Below are 25,513 nucleotides of genomic sequence, written 5' to 3' on the forward strand. Positions count from 1 at the left end.
TTCGAGAACGAATATTAGTGAGACTAAACTAAAGACAACGCTATCAATTCAAAATGTTACCTCAATTTTAATAAAATACATTTCACAAAACTTCTATAATTCCTCCTGTCAACAAATATACAATATATATTACATTAAAGCATGTTTTCTACCAGGAAAATAATATATTCATTTGAACGTTTTTTAGCTCGAATTGTTGCGATGTTTTTTAAACATGTTGATTTTCAATAGTGTAATCATTGGTTTTTTTCGTCTTGCCTTACAGTAGATTCTAGCTGGCAGATACCCGTAACCTTGTTTATCATTCACACCTATAAAGTAAAAGAACATTTAGTAACTTGGCAATCGTACAATATTGTACAGTGAAAACACACAACATTAATAACCGCTCTTGAAATTTAGTATCATATCAAACCTAACCGTCTTTTGTTTTAATTCGTCCTTAATAATAACAACCCTAACTGAAAAAATAGTTACATAGTTACCCTACAGCGTGGTTCCCACTAGAACGCAACGCAACAACGTATTGACGCAAAGTGCTGTATTGCGTAATTACAAGTGGGAACCGACGACGCAACAGTGCTGCAAATATCGCAGATTTGATTCCACGCAGGCGGGGCCAGACACAATTATTGGAAGAGCATTTCCGTACGTTGCGTAGATTGCGTTACATTGCGTCGCTAGTGGGAACCACGCTTACGCGAACATTGCAGTGAAAATACATTGGTAAAATACCATGTTATATCAATAACCGTTGTAAAATAATACTAACGTTTGATTAAAGTATATTTTCCTTTTCTTTTCCATTATCATTCTCAGAACAGCATTTCTTGTCTCCGCAGTCGTCATCTTTGCATCCTATTGCACACGTTTTGTTGGCCTCATCCGTTGAACTCGAATAACCCTTTTAAAAATTGAAAAGAAAGAAAATGGAAGTAGTACGAATAGGCCTATTAGAACATAGTACGAATACAAGAACATAGTACGAATAAAAGTAATTAGTACGAATACAAGAACATATTACGAATAAAAGAAAATAGTACGAATACAAGAACATAGTACGAATAAAGGAAAATAGTACGAATACAAGAACATAGTACGAATAAAGGAAAATAGTACGAATACAAGAACATAGTACGAATAAAAGAAAATAGTACGAATACAAGAACATAGTACCAATACAAGAACATAGTACGAATAAAGGAAAATAGTACGAATAAAATAAGATACCGATTAGGTAAAATCACAGATAATACTATTCGATGTTGTTCATCAATGCAAAGCGTGTCTAATAAAAACCAAATATTCCCATGTCTCTGTATGCTGTAACGTGCATACGACCAAACAGCAGGAACCGGTACAGCAATTTAGTTTGTCATCAACCATTTGGGACAAGGCAAATGATATAAAGTACCAATAAGGTTTTCTTCACAAAAAAAATTAGTAATCACAATGATAAATGCAACCAAACCCGACAAATAGATAGAACTGAAAACTTTTTTCGAATCCAGTGTATTTACTTAGTGTGGAACGGACGTACTATAATACGCCCCTACTATTGTACTGTACCTTAACTATAAACTCCGGTTGGATAGTATACGAATGTATTCCGTTTTGATGAAATATTCGACGCAGAACCTCTGCTATGCGCATGTATTCCTTCACATTATCGTCGAGTGATAAGTGTACGGACGCCATTAGGACGTCCCCTGATAGCTGCCACACATGAAACTCGTGCAGATTTTCGGTTGGAATCTACGAAATTGAATTAGAAATAAGGGATCATTTCAACATTAGTCTACTGCAGTTACTGCAGTAACTACATTTTGTTTACTCGTTAACTTATATATTTATGCAATGTTTAATCATTCACACTGTTACTGCAGTAAATGCCTCATAACCTTTGACATTGGAACAAACTAACAGCATTACTGTAATGTTATAGACATAATATATAAATATGGTTTAAAAGGTTAAAAGAGTAAAAATCAGAAAATAACGAAAAAAGTAGAAAACGGAAATTTAATGTATGAAAATGAAATGTGAACGAAATATGTATGAAATATTGAATGAATAAAGGTGGTGGTTAACCACAAAAGAGAAAAAAATAAAAATAAATATGGTTTAACATAAATAATGTTCAGGTTGATAGTATTAATATAATTATGATATATGTGTTAACAATCTAAATAATATTAAAGAGGATACAAAAACAGAATATTACAAAGGAAAAAAGGTAGAAGATGTATAAACATTAATAACATTGAATGAATGAAGGTAATAAAGATAAAAAAAATAAAAGTATACGCCCTTACAGTAAAATAACTAAGTTACTACTGTAACAAATACAATTTAATAGGCCTAATGAACATTTTCAATTTTTTAAATTGTCAGTTATATAATTGAATTGAATTAACAATTGGTCAGATGCCCTACTCTGACATAGTTATTATAATCTTGTCATAAGACAAACATCTGGTCAACTCCCTGACGCAAAACGGAGGAGTCAGTGGTTATAGTATCATCATCAAAAGTTATTTTATAGAGTATAAAATACACGGCATTAAAAGTTATGATGCCATTTATCTACTACCACTCCATATAAAGCTCTGTCTACACAGTACACTATCAAACTAGTTTGACAAAAAAGGGTATGATGTACACAAATATGGTAGTGATGGCGTCATCGTGTCCATATATGAGCACATCATATTTGTTTGTCACATAAAGTTTGACAGTGTGGACAGAGCTTTAGCAAGAACTGTCTTGAATGGTACCCACCTCTTGTTCTATCCTATTTCGTAACTCTTCAAAGTTAACACTTACTGGGATCGATAAAAGCAATATCAAGCTAGCTTCTTTCACTAAGTAGCAAAAATAATAAATCAAAACAGTGATGCAAATCAGCATATGAATAAAACACTTATTTCGTTCTTATTAGTTTGATAGAATTTTACTTACGTAGAGGATAGCATGTAAAACAAATAATGAAAACAACGACAATGCTAATACAAGGGTCGATGTAAACTGTCCAGGGAGCGTCGATGAAATGGATGGACAGAGCACTGGCAATGACGACAACTGATGCAAGGGCATCGCCCATAATATGAAGGAATACACCCTTCATATTCATCTGTTCATTAGAAGCTGAAAAGATACCAAGATATTACTTATTTGTCGCCGTCGCTTCGTCGCAATTCAGTAGTGTGTGTTGGGTTGTGGGTAGCGAGTGTTTATTTCTGGACAGTCGGCATACGTAGGAGGAGACGTTTGGAGACGAGATTAGTTCTCACTAGGGACGCATTACGCAAAGACGTAACCGCAACACAAGGATCTGAGGAGACGGGAATTTAAAGTTATTGGTTCCCAGTAGGAAGCATTACGCAAAGACGTAACAGCAACGCAAGGATCGGAGGAGACGGGAATTTAAAGCTTGATATCCACATATGTGACGTTTCTCGTCCACCTCTGTCCTCCATTATCACCGCCTTCAGCATGGTCAAATAAAAAAAATCACCACAACCATCATCTTCATCATTATCAGTGTCATCCCCAATCGTCTCAAAGCCACCTCCTCCTTATCATCATCATAATTATATTCGTCATTGCCAACCTCTTTCTGAAGAGATCTCACGTCACCACACAATCACCATGGCCCTCCATCATTAATCTACATTGTTGACAAGGTGATCCATGATCCATTCATAAAATCCACTTACTAGTAATGGGTAAATTTTCAGTCGTTATGAGATGAGACTTCTCCGATGGGTGTTGCTTAATATTAATGTCCCCATTACTGTGACTAGACGCATGGCTATCTCCATGTCCAGACCCATGGCTGTGTCCATGTCCCGACCCATGACTGTGTCCATGCCCTGTGAATGAATGTATGTGCAAGTATCAAACCAGACCAGATGTCAGTTGTCTTGCTTGAATACTGTAAACTTAATAAAATAATACTTTTCTTATTGTGGTCTACTCCTTGTCGGAATAAATGAAAATATTGTATTTTCCATTGATTGAACTTGCCAACTCATACAGAGCGTCGTACTGCGAGGCCCAACGAAGCGTTTTGACTCGTCGGTGCTGTCTGAGTTGAATCCAGACGAGACGAGTCGTCTTGAGACAGCGTCGAGCGTAGTTTTTAGGTCGTCGCGAGAACTACATTTTCTCTCCAGTCGAGACGACGCTGTCTGAGTTGGTCTTAAGTTCAATGGAAAAATACAATATTTTAATAGGAAGTGGGAGTCTTTGACGTTGGTACATTATTATTCTATTCAATATAATTACAGAATTGTAAGAACAGTAACTTTGTTGACATTATTTAAGGTCCCCTTTAAGGAAACACTTGGTTAGATCCCTTTAAAAGAAGATTAAATTCATATACCGTACCGTGACCATTAAACATAAATAGTCCAATGATATTGATTAGCAGCCCTACGGATCCGACACATGCTACAAGCACCGGATCTCTAACTTCTTCAACGTTAAAAATTCTCTGCAACGCTTCGATCAGAATATTGAAACACAATCCAAGAAGAAAAATAGCATTGACAAGTGCACCTAGTACTTCAGACCTCACCCAACCAAACGTGTTTTTATCTGTTTTTTTCCTTGATGACATCTAAACGTAATAAATATTGACATGAGATATGGTACTTAATGATTATGACGTTTGCTACATACATAAATGTTCTGTTTCGAAGGGAGACGGCGCTGCTTTGTTAAATAATAATAACTCGTATAATGATTCGAACGACGCCGTCTTCCGTTCCGTGAATCGGAACAAGTATGAATCTGCTTTAAGATAGGCCTACATTCACGGAACGGCAGGCGACTTTATTTTTCCTAAACGCAGACTAAAAACGGAAAAATAGCGACTTCCCGTACAGTTACTGGACCCTAATAATATATTCATAATCATATTTATAAGATTTGCATGTAATATAAAATAAGGCTTTTCTTTCCTGGTGTTTCAACAAGAGTATTGATAATATTACATTATGTTCAGTTTACCTTTATCGCCACAAGCGCTACCACCAGCGCCACAACATCCGAAAGCATGTGGAAAGAGTCCGCAATGAGAGCTATAGAACTTGTATGATATCCTACTGCAATCTCAATGGTAAAATAAATGAAACACAACGTCATCATACACAAGATTCGGCATATTTTTCCATCCATTGTATAACAGTATCACAATTGTATCCTTTCCTTTAGAAAAAAATTCGTCGATATGTGTCCCTCTTATTAGTCCTAATAATGTGAATCCTCCGTACAAAGGAGACAAAACTAATGATCCTGTATTTTATCTACTTCAAAGATGTCGCCGTTATTATATCAGTCTTATAACACGTGTGCAAAACTTATATTTTAAGTTTTGCACACGTGCTAATTTGTATCAGCGAACGCTATAGGCCTACTACTACTACTAATATACACAATATGGTCTTCGATGACTGATTTCGAAGTGTGTAGAGTGACTGTGCGTAAAGATGACCTGAAATCTTGAAAGTCAATCACTGTACGTTTGTACTAACATTTTATAACTATCATCATTATTGTAACCGTAATCGTTAATTATAGTATTAATTTAAAGGGTAGGTCGACCAAAAGCTGGTTCAATAACAATATATTTTTATTTTTCTTTGCTTGATTCATGCATTTGAATTGATTCACTTTAGGTACTTATATAAACGGTTTAAAATGGAAAAATAGTAGTTAGGTGTATTTGCATAACAGAAGAAAAGGAAAAATATACACGATCTTCTTTTCTTCAAAACAAAAATGAATAGGCAGTCTTTCTTTGTCTTTCTTTTTAAGAAATCAAAACCTATGGCCTATGTTTTTGTTTATCTTTCTATTTTCCCCCATATCTTTTCGGTGAATTTCGAGTCTTACAGCTCTTTATGACTATTGGAAAAGCATAAAAGCATAGCTCCATAATTTTAAGAGCATCATGACGTCAGCTAAAATAAGCCACAAACCACACGACGTCAGTTGCGCTGTGTTCTTTATAGCGCGTATTGATGGTTTCCAAGAGCTGTCAATATAGTGGGGTTCCATTGGTTATTTCCGTGCGTACAATAGAACTTTGACTAGTAGTAGTTGTTGTAGTAGTAGCAACAGTGATCGTAGTAGCAGCAGTAGGCCTAGTAGTAGTTGTAGTAATGACAGTGATAGGTCTAGTAGTAGCAGCAGTTGTTGTAGCATAGTAGGAGACAATTCTAGTAGCAATAGTAGCACTGTTGTAGTAGTAGGCAATGGTGATGTTTTGTTTCATTTTCCAGGTAGTGATAACAATTCTAATGATACTATTTCAAATGAAAATTATGAGCTTGAATCTAATAAAGAATATTTTAATTCAATAATTGATCGTGAAAAAATATCTGAAAATCCATGGGCACAATTTGAATCACCATCAGTCAAAGATCATATTGTAGATTTTTTATGTAATATTCGATCTGAACTCATTCGTTATGAATACATAATCGATTATGATATAGTTCATCGTAGCCTTACAATTATAGAAGATGTAGTAAACTGTGATAATACAGCATTTAAACTTGGTGATCTAGAGGAATTGGCAATTGCATCATTTTGCCTTGCATTGAAATGTGCTGAACGATTCCAATCTAAACACATCATCCCTTATGCATGTGATCGCCTCCAGAATCTTGGCTACTTTAATCCTAAAAAAATAGCACAAATAGAATTCAAATTCAAAATATTACAGATAGTAAAATTTAATATCAATAGTGTCACGTGTCTTGATTTTGTTTATATTTATTGCGATATTGCTATCAGTAAAACTACAATTTAACAAACGAAGAATACAAAGAGTGAGACATGAATCTGTAGAATATTTGATTGCGAATAAAATATCTCTTACAACAGTAAAGCCATCCGCAATAGCATACTTAGTAATTAACGCCATTATAGAGAAACTAGAGAAATTAGATAATATACTGAATATATAATATATATATATATATATACTGAATTACTGAATATACTGAATATACTGAATATATAATATATACTGAATGGAAATGGATTAAAATGTATAGAAATAAGAATTTTTAAATTATTTCAATATTTAAAAAATGGTTTAACTTGAATAAAAAGAAGTAAATATAAAAAAAGTATTATTATCATAAAAGAATACGGAATTATAATAAGATAAAAATCAGCTAATATTTCTAGTGAAGGTAAATAGATTAAACTGATAATAATGATTAAAATAAGATAGTGTTAAAATAATATTTCTTTCTCAGTTAATGTAAGTTGTTTGTAATAAAAAAGAATAATAAAACAAATTAGAATAGTTAAGATAAAGTAAACTTAATCTTCACTTTGCTAAGTTTAGGTTAGTAGGAAATACAAATTAAAATCATTAAAATAGATTTTATCATTGTAATGTTAATAATAAGTAATTTAGTAGTAAGGACTTTTATATAAACCAAAAAACAAAACAAAAACAAACAAAAAAACAAAAAAAAACATCCCAGTCTGAAGTCGGAGATGCTACCTCATCGTGGTAGACTGGTGTCAACATCATTGGTAAACACTTGGTACCAGTGATGGCTAACAGCATCACGCATTTTTGTCAAAAAGCGATGTGATTTTACGGACTATAATAGTAGGCCACAGAATGAATGGTTTTTTAGTATTTTCGTAACTTGTCGTTTTTGTAATTACCTGTATTTTGTAAAGAAAACTGTATACATTAATACAACCAGAGCAATCTTCCTTGATACAACGAAGAAACCACTAGTGGTACGTGTTAGAAGGCCTACTTTACCTCAAACTTTATATATGATGATCCTTATTTGAATGTTAACTTTTGTAACTACTTAACGACACACGTTAAAAACACATTAAAGATAATCTTAATTATGAAGACTAATTAGTAAATCTACAACTGATTTAAATTGCATATAATAATACTGAGGTTAAAATTTGATTTTTCTTTTATAATGATGTTGAATTGACATTAGGCATAATGTCAATTGTCTAAATTATAACGTCTATAGGCTAACCGCGTTTGACCGACCATTATTATTGCTTTTCTGCACGCAGGCGGAGCGCGTACATTTTCTCGTAATACGGCATAGATGCGTCAACACATACTTTCACATCTTCTGGTAGATCGGCTCGATCTACTGCAGGAGAAGACTTGTAAAAATTCTGACTTGCAAAAGCGTCAGCAAAATAACCACATAACTGGTTGCCTTGCATAAATATTTCAGAAAACTTCCAATTCTTCACTACACCATCTCCTGCTTTCCAACTCAACAGTTCGTCTTTATACTGAATTCCTGTGTGTTTGCAAAACTCTTTTAAGATGAACTCAGTGTTTTCTAAAAGATCATCGGAATCTATTATTACTGGGTTTGGCTCGATTCCAGTTTTTACAAGATGCTCGTATAGTTGGACACTTTCCCCGAAAAAATAATTTTCTGGAAGCATATTATTTCCTTTGCTTTCCAACGAAAATACAGTAGAATGTACCTTTCCCAATTTGTCCAATAGTTTTTTCCAAGATGTAAACACTTTTATAGGATTTCGAATCAAGAATGCATGACGGTAGCCTTCTGGCAACATATGTAGCTTCCATGCGATACCGTATGCCATATCTTTGACAAACACAACTTTCTTGCCTGGATATTCGGCCTCCAGAAGATTCTCTTTTGTGAACTTGTATGTCGCCATGTTTGTATCCCAACCAACGTCAAATCCCAAGTCAACCTCAACTGTTTTAGCTATAATTTTCTCTTCGTTTTCTGCGAAACTTTCTAATGGCTGCTTCATCTCTGGTCCAAAGATGTACGCGGACACGTATGGTTCATTTATGATCTGCACGTCGTCAAGGTTACTCATGCATTTTTCAAATGCAGTTGACACCGTACGAGGAATGCACCAAAGAATAACACGAACTTGCTTGTCATCAGCCATGTTGTATCTGTAACATAGAATAGAACACAGTAGTACTAGTAGACCTAATAGTTTGGTGGTGTCGAAATCCTTGCATAAGAAAAATAATAATATCATAGTAAATAAAAACAATTATGTTACCTGTATTCTGTGCTCAATTATTAAGTATCTTGAATAGGGCTAATAGTTACAACTTCCCGGCTACTCACCTATAGACAATGCAGTAATGTAAGATTATGTTTTATTGGGATATTGGCTTAATACCATAAAGTAAGTAAAACAACAAAGTCCAACATACCTGAATGAACTTGAGACCCAATAGATACACAATCAGCCAATTAGGTCTACCATCTAATGATAAAATAACAGATAACATCCAGGATTTTTTAATGATAATTTTTATTTGAATCTTCACTTTTTAAACTGTGACACACGATAAAAACAGGAATACAAATATAAGATAATCTTCATAATAGTTCAATGATTTATTTATCATGCTTTTAATTAAATACAATTACACAGTAAGTATTATTTTTGTACGACATAATGTCTACCATAATGTAGACCTATTATAATGTCTAGTCAAACAAGAATAATATCATTGCTTTTCTGGAAGCAGACAATGCGCGTAGGCTTACAGTGTATACGCCATTAATGCGCCAGCACATTTTCTTGCAGATCGGCTCTTTTCTCTATAAATGGTGGATTTTAAGTGGTATTTACGGAAGATTGAAACATTTAATTATTCGTATATTTTCTTTATTATTTTATACTTATAGGTCTATGGTAAAATGTGTTTTTCCGATAGATAGGTCTTTTCGGCGAAAGTATACACATTCTTAATTATCTTAAAAATGTTAACTTTTTTCTATTAAAGTAAAGTTGAGAATGTCTCGGAAGTTTTTTTAGAAGAAACGCATGATGGTTCCATGACATTACTCTGTCACTCTGTTTATATATAGCGCCCTCTATTACCATACATCTTCTTCTTTGTTGCGCGGTTTCTTTAAAACTTTTCAGACGACACGCGACGATGATAAACTCACCAACCACTCCTCTGCACCCGGCCCCCACACACACGCACTCATTCTAACACGATTTTTAGGCGTATAAATAAATATTCTGCTTCTTTGATAAGGTAAGCACAGCTCCTAGGCCTAGATTAGACCAAACTAGCCTACTTTTCAACAACGAACCGTAGGCGCGGCCTATCAGGCCTACCAACGAACCATCCATATGACGGACAATGTGTAGAGCACAGCAGACAGGAGAGAGGGGTGGGGTAACTAAACTAGCCTAGGGCCTAGGCTAGGCCTAGTTAGGCCTAAGTCTAATCTAGGCCTAGGCTTGTATTTTATTGTTGGATGATTATGTTTTGCTTTGGAGACCCACTTGATAGTTTGATTTAGGCCTAGGCCTAGGCTAGTTCGCTTTTGGGAATCCTGTCTCTCTCTAGCTAGGCCTAGGCCTAGCCTAGGCCTATTGTTTGTTATTTTTTGTTAGGCCTAGGCTAGGCTAAGCCTAGCCTATATATAGAGTAGAGGCCTACCTAGCCTAGGCATATATGTGAGACGAAATAAATGAAATAGGCTAGACTATAGGGCTACTAATATACGCCTTCCTAAAGGCTAGTACTACTCTAGGCCAGGAGGAGGCTATCTAGCCTAGGCCTAGGCCTACTAGCTAGAAGGCTAAACTAAACAGATCTGCTTCTTTCTCAGAAATATTTTGGTGAACAACTCACTCAAGAAGCCATAGCATAGGCCTACTGTGTGTGGGTTGTGTGAATCTCTCTTAATCTCTAAAATGGCAGTTGCAACAGCATTAAAATCAGAAGCAAAAGTTGGTGAGGTAAGAACATGCATGTTTGTCATCAGTGTTTGTGTCTTAATTGATTAAATAATTTCCACCAGTGGAAGTTTATATATTGCCAACCTACCATACCAAATAATAAATATTTAATGAAACTTTTGTTAATTCACATTTAAAAATCTGGTGCTGGACATATGTATGTCAGTCACATGTTGTATTGGCAGTTAGGCCTAGGCCTAATTGAAATTCATTTTCCAAGGTTAAAAACATGATTAAAATAGTTATTTTTAGGCTACATGCAAAAACATACAAAAAACAATACTTTTTAATTTTAAAATATGTAAAAACAGTAAAAAGTAACTTAGTAGGCCTACTCACTACCCCTATAACTTTAAAAGTAATGTTACATTATTATAATTCATAGTATAAAATGAATTAAAGTGGATCTTATGACATTATCTTATGAATCAATTTTACCATATCTATTTTCAGTGGTCAACAATATTCCCATGCAAGCAGGTTAATGAAACGCAGTCAGCTTTGTTTGTCAAGAAGCTGTTAGCAGTAGCTGTTTCTAACATTACTTACCTGAGAGCAATATTTCCAGAAAGCGCATATGGAGATCGACGCTTGGAAGGTAAGAATGTATGAATGCAGTCAGGGGAAAAATGGCAAAAGGCTTCCTACTTTCTAAAGCTCTGTCTACACTCTCAAACTTTATGTGACAAAAAAAAAATGTGATACTTTTTTTGTCAAACTAGTGTAGACAGAGCTTTAGAGTTTTATCAGATAATCGATTTTGTTTTTACAACTCTTGTAACATGACGACAATGCTGATTTTGCCCCTAACTGAATGCAGAATTTTTCACTAAGCAAATGTATTCAAAAGCATCCGCTTAATTATACACAGATGTATTCATATTTCCATTGTTCAAATACGCCAAATTCTAGTCCCTTGAGTTTTTTGCTGCAGTAAAAATAGTAAGTTTCTACACACCAAATCCAGGCTCAGTCATGTGAATCAAACAGCTCAGCAGATTTACTCTTGGAATGTGGAAATGGTAGCATGATTTTTTTCTCTGCATTGGATTCACACGACTAAATTCTTCTGGTGGAAAATAGGCTTTATCTATTACAGGTTTTGAATCGTAACTGAATCTTCTGCATTAACTATTCATTTGTATTTTAAAATCTGCAATTCTACCATTTTTGCTGATATAAAGCATTTCTTGATAGAATTATTATCTTTGTTTTAGTACTATACACAGAAAAGAGAAAATATTCTATAGATATTCACTATTTAACTGTACAGAATTTATAGAATTAAATAGTTAGGAGTCTTTATGTATTTCATTGAGGTATATTAAATATAGAGTGAGTTTTTCTTTGATCAAATTAGCATGGAGTAAATAAATGTTATATAATTATGTACTATTGCAGACATCAGCTTGAAAGTACTACGGGATGAAAGTTCATGCCCTGGAGCTTGCCAGGTCATTAAATGGGTGAAAGGTTGCTTTGATGCCCTGGACAAGAAATATGTAAGTTTCTTTAGAACTTTAATAAATGATATAGGACAACACCATCTCTTCTTAAAACTCAGTGTTCAAATTAGATATTTACTCTTAAGCTCTGCATACACTATCAAACTAGTTTGACAAAAAAAGGTGTGATCTGCCCAAATATGGTATTGATATGCCCCAATATGGTAGTGATATGGCCCAATATGGTAATGATACTGTATGACATCATCATCCCACATCATGTCCATCTATGGGCACATCACTTGTTTTTGTCACATAAAGTTTGATAGTGTAGGCGGAGCTTTATAGCGCTGTGAGACAGCAGTTTAAGAGCTCGGTATTATTATTCTTATTTACAATATGAACGAACATTTCCTTTATTTTAAGCTCATTGGTTCGCAAGTAATTTGACCAATCACAAGCGATGGATTATTTGAATTGTTGCTTGTCATTGGTCAACTCGGTTACCTTGTGCTTACGTCCTAGTAATAACCAAGCTTAAGGTCATCATTTTATTGCAGCAGTTTGTTGTATTCCCATGATTTTAATAATATTTTTGCATTATAATAATTTATATTATATTTTCTTTCTCTTAGCTGAAAACAATAGTCATTGGGGTGAGTAAACAAATCATTTTGTTACTAATAAAGACTTCATTACAAAAACAAACCAATTAAAAAGTCCCTAAAGTACATTGGAGTTAATTATTGTGTCTATCTATCTATTCACATTTACCTTTTGACTAGATTCCATAAAGAAAAAAGCAAATCTATAAGTCTAAAAATAACCTTTAATTTAAAAAGTAGTACTTTTTAGAAAAAATATAATTATTTGTGTTTTTTTTCCAGATTTATGTTGATCCAAAGCATCCTGAAGTAAGTGAATGTAAAAATAAAATATGACACAACATAATAGGCACAACTCAGCACTGTAAGCGTATATACAGCAGGTCATAGGATGTCATACACCATCATTTTTTGTGCTCATATTTTAATATTTTCTTTAATTAAAAGTCGGTAAAATCATCTTTTATCACAATGATCACATATAATTCTTGTTCCATACAGTACATCAATTTTATTTTTACATTTTAGCATTTTCAACTCCAAAATCATCATAATCTCTCCTGATTATCTTTCTTTCTTTTACAATTACTTTCCATACTATGTATTTTCTTAATTCTATTTCAGACTGTAATTGAATCTTACACATTTAAATTTAGTTACAATGAACATGGACCAAACATGAACATTTTCAGGCAAGTAACTGTATTCTAAAATCTAAATCCCAAAAATAAATTTGAAAAGAAATGTTGAAATATCCAAATGTGTGTTGCTTGAAAAAGCTAGTAGTGTCTGATCTCATACAGTCAGGCCTGCTTGGCCAACCGTACAGTACCCTTACATAATCACTGTCAGTAGTAACTTCATTCTCAGTTTTGTAACATGACATGTTTATGTATTGTATTGTAGCTAAGTCTACTTAGAATTGACTTCCTCACTTTACCTTACTCACACATGTTACTGTCAATGTCTTTGTAATAATAGTAATGGCTTATATACAGTGCCTAATGCAAATGTTTCTAAGCACTTTATCCAAAAAAGACTGAAGGTGATTCAGAGGTATACCATTATTATCGCTCTGTTCTCCTGTAACTGTACTTTGAAACTCCCAAAAGAGAACAACAAAGCAGAACTCGTAGGAGCTTGACAAGATTCTGTCTACTCAAAAAAATGTGATGTGCCCATATATGGACATGATGATGTCATATCACTACCATTTTAAGACTGACACTGGCCAAAAAAAAAAACGTATTTGGGCATATCATTACCATATTTAGAATCATCACACTTTTTTGTCAAACTAGTTTGATAGTGTAGACAGAGCTTAAGACATTTTTAACCAACATAAAAACTTATTTTAACTGTATTTCTTCTATGCGTGTTGTTGTTTGTTCAGGAATAACAAGAAGTTAACAGGAGCTACAACTGAGTTGGAGACTAAGAAAGCCACCATTAGACTCCTGAGGACTATCATTGTGTTGACGCAATCCCTCTCATCTCTACCTGAAGATGTTATGATGACTATGAAACTATTTTATTATGATGATGGTAAGATTTAATATAACTTTGCTTAAGTGCCCATTTGCACTTTACAATTTAAATATGTAATGATCGCGTGTGGCTGATTAGTTCCGAGAGTAATTTAGGTTATACATGTAATTGAGTTTAAAGTCCGAACACAGCCTAAGGGCTTGTTCGCACCTTGCTGGGAAAATTGTGTTGAGTCTGAACAGTTCTTCTGATTAGTCCCAAGAGTAATTTAGGTGACACATAATTAATTGATTAAGTTTACAGTCCGAACACAACCTTAATCTGAATTTGATAGCCTACACATATTATCATACACTTTGTTACTATACTTGGATAAGTGATAATATTCATATCGTTTAGTTACCCCATGTGAATACCAGCCTCCAGGTTTTCAAGCAGGAGATGCTGATACCTTTAAGTTTGAAGAAGAACCAATGAATATCTGTGTGGGGGATGTTTCAACGGTAATTTGCTTTTTATTGTACTAATACGACTAAGTGTAACAATTTTGTAAAGGTGGTGTACAGTATTTTTTTCTTTCTTTTCAAAATTACTACACAACATAATTACTGAATTAGTATTTGTTTATATTCCTTAAGCTATGTCTACACTATCAAACTAGTTTGACAAAAATGTGTGAGTTTCCCAAATATGGTAGTGATATGACATTGTATATGGGCAAATCACATTTGTTTGTCACATAAAGTTTGATGAGTGTAGACAGAGCTTATACGCTTACTGTATGTAAGTAAAAATGTGGGTAGTTTTTTTTTTTGTTTTTTTTTTTAACTGTACATGTGTCACGCATTATGTTAATTTTTGTTTAACCAGGTCAGAAATTACATTGTTCTTATTGCAGTCTTTATGTTATATTCCATCAATGATTGCTCATGTAGATTAATATTTTTATTTATTTTTTTTCCCCCAAACATTCTTTCTCTGGCGGTCCTTTGAATAAACAAGCCCTTTCATACGTAAGTATTTCGTAATTCCTCAAACATTTGTTAAACAAATAAATATCTTACTTGATTGTGTGACATTTTATTAACCCTAATATTCAGAATAAAGTAATAAGAATAATAAGTAATACTTTATAATCTTAAAGCTCTGTCTACACTATCAAACTAGTTTGGCAAAAAAGTGTGATGTGCCCAAATATGGTGGTGATATGCTGAAATATGGTAGTGATATGTTTGATAGTGTAGACAGAGCTTTAAACAAAAAATGTATTACTATTATTGCACATATAAGCACTTAGTACACCTATGCATTTTAGGGTGAAAATGCGTATAAAAACAGATGGAAAACAATTTGAGATGAAAGAAGAAGAAGAAGAAAACGTTAGTCAAACTGAAGTATCCGAAGATAAAGCAGAACAGCAAGTTGATGATGAAGCTATGGATGTAGAGGTTAGTGCATCATTCATGTGTGCACAAGTATTTAAACAATTAAGCTCTGTCAATCAAAGAGTTAAATTTATTTAATTACCAAAACTATTAATTTTCTAAAGCTAAATCTGCCTCTAAAAATGTGCTCTATATTGAACTAAAGCACTATGTTCATGGTATAAAATTTGTTATTGTTAATTATGCTCTAGGGTGAAATTAATGGAACAAAAGCAACAGAAGTTGAGTGTCCTATTGAAGGAGATGAAGTGCCTGTTAAAAGTGCATGTGTACCAAGTAGGTGTTGTGATGCTCTTAATAAAATGAGCATTTACCAAAATTTGTATTGGGTAAACTAAAAACAAATTTGGTCTGGTTGGTCAACATCAATTGTTTAAGGCCTAATTAAGGACCATGGCTCCCAATAGTTTTTGTTTATAAATATTTAGGCAAATTGCCAAGGATAACCATAATTCATCAATCCTGTTTACAAGACAAACATACACAAGATGCTCTAAATTAACAAAGTCTTATTACATTAGAGTTGTAAATTGTCATCCTGACAGGACTTGAACCCAGGACCCCTGGATTGGTAGCAAAGCATGATAACCACCAAGCCACACAACTCCACTCCGACCAACCCACAACTCCACTCCAACCAAGCCACAACTCCACTCCGACCAAACCACAACTCCACTCCAACCAAGCCACACCTCCACTCCGACCAAACCACAACTCCACTCCAACCAAGCCACAACTCCACTCCGACCAAACCACAACTCCACTCCAACCAAGCCACAACTCCACTCCGACCAAACCACAACTCCACTCCAACCAAGCCACAACTCCACTCCGACCAAACCACAACTCCACTCCAACCAACCCACAACTCCACTCCAACCAACCCACAACTCCACTCCAACCAACCCACAACTCCACTCCAACCAACCCACAACTCCACTTCAAATAGTCTCTAATTACTTACTTGTTTTGTTATCCATCCTCATTATTGTTGAGTACATCAGGCCATCATTGACTGTTCCGTCAATTTACATTGCCTTTGAGTGAGAGAGACCAGCAATGTATGTGCTTTATATATATATTTAATTGAGCTTATCTAATGGGTACCATACATTTATAGATAAAGCAAAAGATGTTGCATTCTCACCTGGTTCTGTTACTGATGATATTTATGAAACTGCTGATGAAGAATACCTTGTAAAATGCCCCTGTGAAAATAATGAGGTTGGTTGCATTTCTTTATAATTCATCCTTTTAAAGATGTATTGTCCCCACAACAACATTAAAAAATGTTCAGACTTTGAATAGATTATTTTGTAGTTTTAATAAATAATTTTCGTAGAAAGCAACCGGAAAAAAAATTATTTTTCACTTATAAAATGACAAAATAAAGGTTAAATTTTCAACCAAAACCCATTGGTTGGCAGCCAATTTGACTATGTTTTGCTTTAAATTACAGTTTTTTAGGTAAATTTTTTTTTTCGATCCAATTTTTTTCAAAGTGGATAACTATAGGTGCCATTAAAATGGCATATTTAAAAAAAAATGGACAATAAATGGATTTGATAGTGGAATCAAAATATTTACTATAAAAAAATGTTTGATTGATAAATTTACTAACTTTTAAGTTTTACATCCTATAGAAAAAAATGTTTAGAATAGTAATTATACTGTGATCTTAAAAATAATTTATATAATCTAAAACTAAAATAAAACCATTTTAGTTTATTACTTGCTGACTCTAGAGTTGAAATAGAGGTTGCAAAATTGGCAATATCTGTATTTTATTAATAAAATGATATCCTGTTCGTATAAGGGAAAAAAAGAGGGTTGATTGGTATAAACATGGAAATTGTGTATGTCCTATTGTTGGCCTAAATCCAACACTATATTTTAGTGTCCAAAAATCCAAAGCATGTGAGCTTCAGTTTGTTTATACATATATCTTTATTGTCAAAATGTAAAATAATAATAATAGCAATTACCTTGCTTTTGCTTGTCTGGATTTGGCATCGTAAATGAAATATAAATTATTTAACAGACATAGTAATATTAAATGAATATAGCATATAAATAAATTCAAATAATAATAATTAAAACACATAAAATAAACAATAAATAAAATTAGATGTCACTGCAATAGAACTGATAAATAGTAAAAATAACCTAAGAACAATATTTAGATAGTAAATACTGAATGGTCAAGATGACATGTGTATCCTTTGAATAATATAGCCAATGGTCAATTCAGAGAATGGTCAATTTATCTATATATGTGCACACATTGCAGCAGCCTATGTCTAGTCTTTATATTTTTAGGGCAAAATGCCATAGACAATTTGATACTTCTCAATGTATTATTATATGTCCGTTTTGTATATCACTCATAATATTTTAAAATAAAATTTGAATTGACTGTTGTTCTAAGTGAATAAAGGTGTTTGTGGGGTGTATGATAAGGTAATTTTGTTGTCAATTTCTCTAAGCCTACTACGTTATTGTCAAGTGCAGTCATCTTTATAGATATTGGACCTGATCATAGGCCTACTTTACCTAGTAGAACACCTCATTTGACCCTTGTGATGCATCACACACATTTGTTCTTAAAATGAATGAGGGACTATACATTTTTTAACATCATAGCCAACCCTACTTAGGAGAAACCTCTATTAAAGGGACACTTTGTTGTTCCCAAAGGTGTCCCCCCTCCCCCTATAAGGGCTATACTATTTACCAATTAATCATATAGAATTTTAAAACTACTGTACTTGCTTTTAGAGCTATACAATTGTATATAATTTCTCAATGTTCACATTAATGATTACCATAGTAGTGTGTGAGTTGAAAGCAACAGGAAACTATATGTAACAGGATTGCCCTCACTGGGATATCAGAATGTTACATTTTAATGAAATTAAGCATAGAAAATTGACAAAATGTCACAAAATGTTGGACTTTTAGGTGGCTTGTCTTTTTATATTAAATTTACAGACTAATATGACATTGGGTTGTTTTAAAAAAGAACTGAAATAAATTGTGATGTGTCTGCTAATGTACCTGTTGAACATTTAAATGGTTATAATGTCATTTAAATTTAATTCAATTGGGCTGCTTTAATGTAGTTTAATCTGTATCATTGTGTAGGTGTTTGATGCGTTCTTTCGTGTAGTTTTATTATACTTGGCAAAATGCCAGTATTATTATTATTGTTTTGATTTTTAAGTTTTTTTTTTATCTCTTGTTGGCAACAGACCGTGCATATTGATTAAGAAAATTTATATTTTGAGGGCAGTAAAAAAGCTTATCAAAATTGTTGAATTATCTGTATTTTCAATATGGGTTGAAATATTAAATATTATAAATATTTAAACATATTTTTTTATTTCAACTTCGAAGGCTATTTATTTCATGTAGTGTTCACCATTTTATTGTTACTTGGCAAAACAACATTTTTCCAAGTTTAGTACTGATTTGTTTGTTTGTTAGTACGATAGTGCCTACAATTTATCATTCTGAATTTGTTGGTCTAATACTTGCAGAACATGCCGAAAATCGGTTCTTTAATATAATAACTTCACAAAAAAAAAAAAAAATTGTATTCTTTAGATTGGCCGAAATATCAACATGTACTTAATCACTCAGTTTCTGAGTGCTTTGATTTCATGTAGTTTTCACCAGTTCATTGTTTTTGTTTGTTTAGGATGATGGGTTAATGATTCAATGTGAATCCTGTAAGTATTGGCAGCATGCTGTTTGCTTTGCTCTCATCAGTGAAGATCAGGCCCCTGAAAAGCACCTCTGCAATATCTGTGTTGATGTATGTTATTTTTCTTTATAATAATAAATACCAGTTATAATTTTTTTCATAAAGATTTTTATTTTGTGGTATACCAAAAAGGGTAATCTGCTCAAATACCAAATGGAAAAAAATTGCTTATTATGTTTAATAAAAAAGAAATTGGAAATGTATTGGAAAAGTACTGAATACTGAACAGTATACATGATGTACAGATTATTTTAATGAAATCTTGCTTGCATGCAGTGTTATAATATTTAAAGACTTTCACAGAATAATTTAAATACAGTAGAACACCTTGAATAGGGTTATAGTCATTATCATACTGTATATTGCCCCATAAACATTTCATGGGAAGGTGTCCCCTTTTATGGCAATGTCCCCTGAAACAGGATATCCCAAAGTAGGACTTCTACTGTATCGAAAGAACTTTGTACACTATTCACAAAGAGTAGGGGATCGTCTCCCGGTGTGTTGATTTGGTAGGCCCGCCGTGGAGGGCCTAATCCGAATTTCTTCAGTTTCCTGTGAAGCTTGAGGACAAATATTAATACCTTTAACTAATCTAAATGTTGCATAATAAGTTGTTGTACCTATTTAGACTAATGATCCAAAGAGCATGAAGCTCTGTGACTCATTCCTGATTGGTCTAAGTCCAGTATTGATCCAGTCAACATGTTTGTGGCGGAGGACACTGCTTTCAGTCTCAGAGATAAGTCGTATACATGCCCCTAATCTAGCAAAGAAACTGTGCGTTGAAATCACAGTCGCTCAAGGCTTGATAAACCGTCTTGAAAAAGAAGGATACTGCAAAAGTACTGAGAAGGGTAAAAGGTTTGTAACAGTCATTTATTCTCACTTTAAAAAATGTGTACTTTTCTAGAATTATATAATTTTCTCCCAATTTAGTTTTATAAAATGATAGTTTTAAAGTTATTTGATTGATTGATTTCTTATGTTCCTGTACATTATTTAATGTTATATAACAATTAAATAAATTCTTGTCATTTGATTGGACAATTGTCGGTCACATGGCATGCAATTGTTCGTACTATTTAACTATTGTTTAATATTACTTTTATTTATGAAATTATCTTTACCATTGCACTCATAATTATTGATTATTTTTATATGATAATTGGGGTAAATTGCAAGCTCAGCTTTATATTTGAGATTGTATGTGATGCCCTAGGCTGATAAATAAAAAACCAACCTGTAGAGTGCGCCAATACAAATGCTCTATTCCACTGTCTAAATCTGAGTGTCATATTTTTACACGATCTAGCTAGCATGGCAATGGAAGTGGTGGATAAATTGAATAAAAGTTTACTTTCAATGTTTTTTTTAATAAAATTCATATAGAATTTGCTGTTATAATCTAGTTGTTGATATATCTATGGTTTATTTTCCTACAGACTTGGGAAAGTAATAAACAAACAAAAAGTGAAAGAAGAAGGATTCAAGAAGTACTTTTCTAGAGGACAATCAGTAAACCATGATGTACAAGAGGAGACTACATCACTTACAAACAAACAAGATAATAGCCAGGTACACATAGTATTTATATTTTAAAATAAATAATATATAAATTTTATATTTTATGATGTGCCCTGTACCACAAAAAGTCTCATAGTGCTTAAAGCTCTATCCACACTTTCAAACTTTATCTGACAAAAAAATTTGATGTGCCCATATATGGACATGATGATGTCATATCACTACCATATTTGGGCACATCACATTTTTTTGTCAAACTAGTTTGATAGTGTAGTCTTAATGATGGATGTTTTGAGTTACTATGTAGCAAGTACCTTAAGTCAAATTTGAAGTAGTTGTAATAATAAGTGATAACATTGCTATTTAGGTTGAACAGTTGACACAAAAAACAGAAGAAATTGCAATTACAGAAAGAAGCCAAGCTGAGAAATTGTCACAAAACCGCAGCCAAAGGTCAAAGAATAGAAAGGTAAATTATATTTTGGTAGCCTAAATGTGTTTTAATTACAGTAAAAGTTAAAACTTTAAATAGTTACAGTTGTTCAGCAACACAATAAATACATTTTATGTTCAATTATTTTTGTATTCACTTTTTATCCAAATCTTTTAATAGTCAGCAGCATTTTTTACGCAACTACCAGTCTAATGTTATACAGTAGAACCCCGCTTTTTGGACACCTCCATTCAAGGTACACCCCTATTAAAGGGGAAATGAACAAGGGGAAATATATGTTGTATCATTGATAGGGTTCACCTCCTTGGAAAGAGATACTCTGTTGAGTCCCGAAGGTGTCCCCTTATAGGGGTTCTACTGTACATAAAGATACTGAAATGTATTATTGATAGAACATGTACCTCTTTTTTTTAGGCACCTTGTAGCCCAACATTGTCCAGTGGCAGAAGAAAGCGTGCTTACAAAGTTGCAGTGTCTGTAGATAATGTAAGTAAATAGAATAAGTATGTATTAATACCAGAAAATAGACGGCAAGTATTCATATTGATATGACGCCACAAAATGACTGTATACTGGTTTGGTAGAAATATTTATTTTTTAATTTAACATTAATTTATAAAAAATGTGACTAGAGGTAGGGGGAAGTTCATAAAACACATAATTTTAGCATCAAGACATTTTCATTTAGATTTTTAATTTACACGTCTGTACAGCTAGACAATTAAAAAATAAAATGGTGTAAGATGATCAATACAATAGTAATAACATTAAGTTGACAAATCCATTTCATAAGCGCAGCATCTGTATTTGTGTTAGTGCCACTACATAGCATCAACGACGATTGTCATTTATCATGGTCAGCGTTTCTTGAGTTATCACTTTGTTTGCAGCATATGCTGTTTTCGGAGATTCGTTAATCGGCATTAATAGCAGAACTATGCTATCTAGCTATTATTGTCGTTCTGTTTTAGCGCAGATATGTCCAATTTTTGCGGAACATCTGTTAATAACAGAACTATGACATCGACCTCAAAACTGTAATAGTGTTTATTCTAGCTATGTCATGCAGTTTCAGAGAAGATATATGTCCAATTTTTTAGAGACACTATATAAATGATTTTTGTAGGGTCCAACATCGATGTTATTAACAGAACTATGCTATCAACTTCGAAACTGTAGTGTTTATTCTAGCTATTATTGTTGTGCGATTTCAGGGTAGATGTCCAATTTTGTGGAGACTAATTATAAATGATTTTTTTTTTTTTTTTTTCTAGATTTTGCTTGTTTTTATAAAAGATACATCAAATATCATTAATCTAGCTTTTCTTGTAGTACGGTTTTAGAGAAGATATCCAATTTTGTAGAGATTCTAATAAATTATCTTTTTTGTCCCAACATCACCGTCAATAACTATGCTATCAACTTTTTGAATCTACCTATTCTTGTTGTGCACTTTCTGAGCAGATTTGGGGAAACACTAAAATAAATTGTTTAAAGTTTTTGTCCAACGGCGTTGTTGAAGTTTCACGACTATAAAGTGTGCGATAATTTTATTTTTTTTAGAAACAAAACAAATTTGAAATATCTGATAGCCAGGATGTAGAACCAATGAATTCTGGTAGGAAACGAAGAAAGGCAAGTATTGCCAGAAAATCTGTTGCATTTTGATACATTTCAAGTTAGAGTATTAACTTATTGACTGTATAATAATGTTCACATTTTGTCTTTAATGACAGCCCTTGTAAATATGATGTTGTTGTTAGTAATTTAAAATATATTGTTAATATTTAAAAAAATAAATATTTATAAAATTGTTTTTTAAAGCACTTAAATTAAAGAATATATAATATAATAATATATAAACAATATTTTGGTTAGTGTTTGTCCTAAGTACTATATTGCATTTCCCCAAATTTTTTTGTTTTTCATAATTTTTTATTTTGTTTTATATTTTAATATAATACTGTAGTATTATGTAAAACTATTTTAATTGGTTTAGTATTTATTGGACACAGTAGTATTATAGTGAGGCTGTTTCTCCAAACAAAAAACATATCTTCTGCATAGTGAATACAAATTACTTGGTATATATTCTTCTACAAATACACAAAAAAAAACTAACTTAATTAAAAAATGTACCAATAAACCACCAATGTGCAATACAGATAAGTATGACTTAAGAAAGCGACCAAAAATATCCCAGTATACCTCCTCTGTGCAGTGAGAAGTCTAATCCAAATAAGTATGACTTTAAAAATATACCAAAAACACCCCTGCACTACCTTCCCACTGTGCCAAGTAAAAATACAATCAAGACTCAAATAATTTAATAATTGAACTTTTAAAATTAAATTAATATTTGGTTCACCATTAATTTATCTAGGGTCTTTACTGAGTTTAGTAGGCCTACCAAGTAATGCAATAATTCAATGATACTGAAATTATTTTTGGAATAGATGAAACATTAGAAAAGCAAAACATAAGAATACACAATGACGTGTAGCATTGTTTACAATCAGTTTTCAACAGCAGACAGATGTTGGAATACTGTCCCCATGTATATTAAAATCTAATGCTAGTTGTCACACTGGCGATCACCATTTCCTGTGCTATACACCTGTTTTACAAATTTATATTATATTGTTGCTGGTGGCTATTTTTATTCATTACAACATGTTATCTAAAAAGTCTTTTTATTATGATGTTTTTATTGGAAAATGTAATGATGTTATATGTAATTTATTTAGCCCACTGTTTACATAATAGTATATTGGTATAATATAAGTTATATTCACAATGGGAATTTAAAGTACAGTATTTTTTAAATTTAATTTTGCATTAGTTTGATTTGCTATTTTTTTTTTTATGTTTTTAAAACCTGCTAGGTAATACTTAGGTAATAATAATTTTTATTTAACATGACTGTTTAAAAATATTGGCAGCACTAGTAGGTTTATTTTGTACATATAGATAATGTTTATGATTTATTTCCCAGGTTGTGCTCTATTATTTCTTATTAGTCATTCCAATTTTAAAAAGAACAAAACAAACTTTGGACTTCAAAAAACTGACTTTCGAATTAGCTAAGTTTTAAATGTGTTTGTTAATTGAAAGTATTTCGTCAATTATTTTGAATTAATTAGGAGACCTTGATTTGTATAAATACAACAATTTTTTTGTGTATGGACCTGATAGCGTATTTTAGTATAAATGAACCGCTGTCTACACTATCAAACTATTTTGACAAAAAATGTGTGATGTGCCCAATATTATGATAGTGATATGACATCATCATGTCCATTTATGGGCACATCACATTTTTTGTCACAAAAGCTGACTTACTATTTGCCAACCTAAATTTCCGTAGCTACATAGTTTAAGGCCTATTCTAATTCACCCTAAAGCACCGACCATAAAACTACCAAGTAGTTTCAAGATGAAAGAAAAAAAAATAAAAGTACATCTTAAAAATTTAACATTTCAATTTAAATAAATTCACTTTCATTTTCAAGGTTAGGTTTTTATTAAGCTCTGTCTACACTATCAAACTCGTTTGACAAAAAAGTGTGATGTGCCCAAATACGATAGTGATATACCCAAATATGGTAGTGGTATGACATCATCATGTCATGCACATTACATTTTGTTGTGACATAAACTTTGATGATGTAGACAGAGCTTTAAAACTGGAAACATCAAAGTAATATATAATTATTTGTTTTGTCAAGAGAACACAGTTTAATTTACATTGATTAATTAACCAATGATACATGGTGACATGTACGATATTTAACTCTAATTTGTATGTTTCCTAACAGGGTCACAAAACAGGAAACATACAGATATCTATCAATGCTGTGATAGTAGTAGTTTATACAAATGTAGTACTTTTTCTAAACCACTTCCTAAATCTGAGTAGGATTTTACAGACAGATTTACAATTTTTTGTTTATATTCACAGAAAAATATTTGTTGTGTAACTTACAGTAGAACTC

General features: G+C 32.6%; 3 protein-coding genes across 4 annotated transcripts; 1 reads left to right on the forward strand and 2 right to left on the reverse strand.

Annotated features, from left to right (window-relative positions):
* Positions 1–126: 126 nt before the first annotated feature.
* LOC144848187 (proton-coupled zinc antiporter SLC30A1-like) lies at positions 127–5,319 on the reverse strand. 2 transcript variants are annotated; one of them, XM_078704899.1, is made up of 8 exons: positions 5,157–5,319; positions 4,393–4,624; positions 3,720–3,875; positions 2,962–3,147; positions 2,782–2,864; positions 1,570–1,755; positions 773–904; positions 127–311 (listed from the first exon to the last, which is right to left on the reverse strand). In XM_078704899.1, exons 1-7 carry the CDS (start codon positions 5,178–5,180, stop codon positions 779–781), a joined length of 993 nt encoding a protein of 330 aa, XP_078561025.1. In that variant the 5' UTR covers positions 5,181–5,319; the 3' UTR covers positions 127–311; positions 773–778. The 2 variants fall into 2 exon arrangements, with proteins under 2 accessions (XP_078561025.1, XP_078561024.1); XM_078704898.1 differs by lacking the exon at positions 5,157–5,319 and adding an exon at positions 5,017–5,148.
* Positions 5,320–8,047: 2,728 nt separating this feature from the next.
* On the reverse strand, positions 8,048–8,988 carry LOC144848425 (uncharacterized). Its single transcript, XM_078705155.1, has one exon. The coding sequence runs from the start codon at positions 8,956–8,958 to the stop codon at positions 8,062–8,064; it is 897 nt and encodes a 298-aa protein (XP_078561281.1). The 5' UTR covers positions 8,959–8,988; the 3' UTR covers positions 8,048–8,061.
* A 1,688-nt stretch (positions 8,989–10,676) lies between these two features.
* On the forward strand, positions 10,677–23,792 carry LOC144848121 (uncharacterized). Its single transcript, XM_078704815.1, has 19 exons — positions 10,677–10,788; positions 11,242–11,386; positions 12,190–12,290; positions 12,869–12,889; positions 13,121–13,147; positions 13,463–13,530; positions 14,232–14,383; positions 14,726–14,829; positions 15,329–15,339; positions 15,642–15,774; positions 15,963–16,047; positions 16,892–16,995; positions 19,472–19,588; positions 20,169–20,401; positions 20,983–21,115; positions 21,432–21,533; positions 21,933–22,004; positions 23,082–23,397; positions 23,744–23,792. Exons 1-18 carry the CDS (start codon positions 10,744–10,746, stop codon positions 23,184–23,186), a joined length of 1,758 nt encoding a protein of 585 aa, XP_078560941.1. The 5' UTR covers positions 10,677–10,743; the 3' UTR covers positions 23,187–23,397; positions 23,744–23,792.
* The last annotated feature ends 1,721 nt before the right edge of the window (positions 23,793–25,513 follow it).

The sequence above is a fragment of the Antedon bifida genome, chromosome 7 (genome assembly GCF_963402885.1).
Source record: "Antedon bifida chromosome 7, ecAntBifi1.1, whole genome shotgun sequence".
Classification (NCBI taxonomy): domain Eukaryota; kingdom Metazoa; phylum Echinodermata; class Crinoidea; order Comatulida; family Antedonidae; genus Antedon; species Antedon bifida.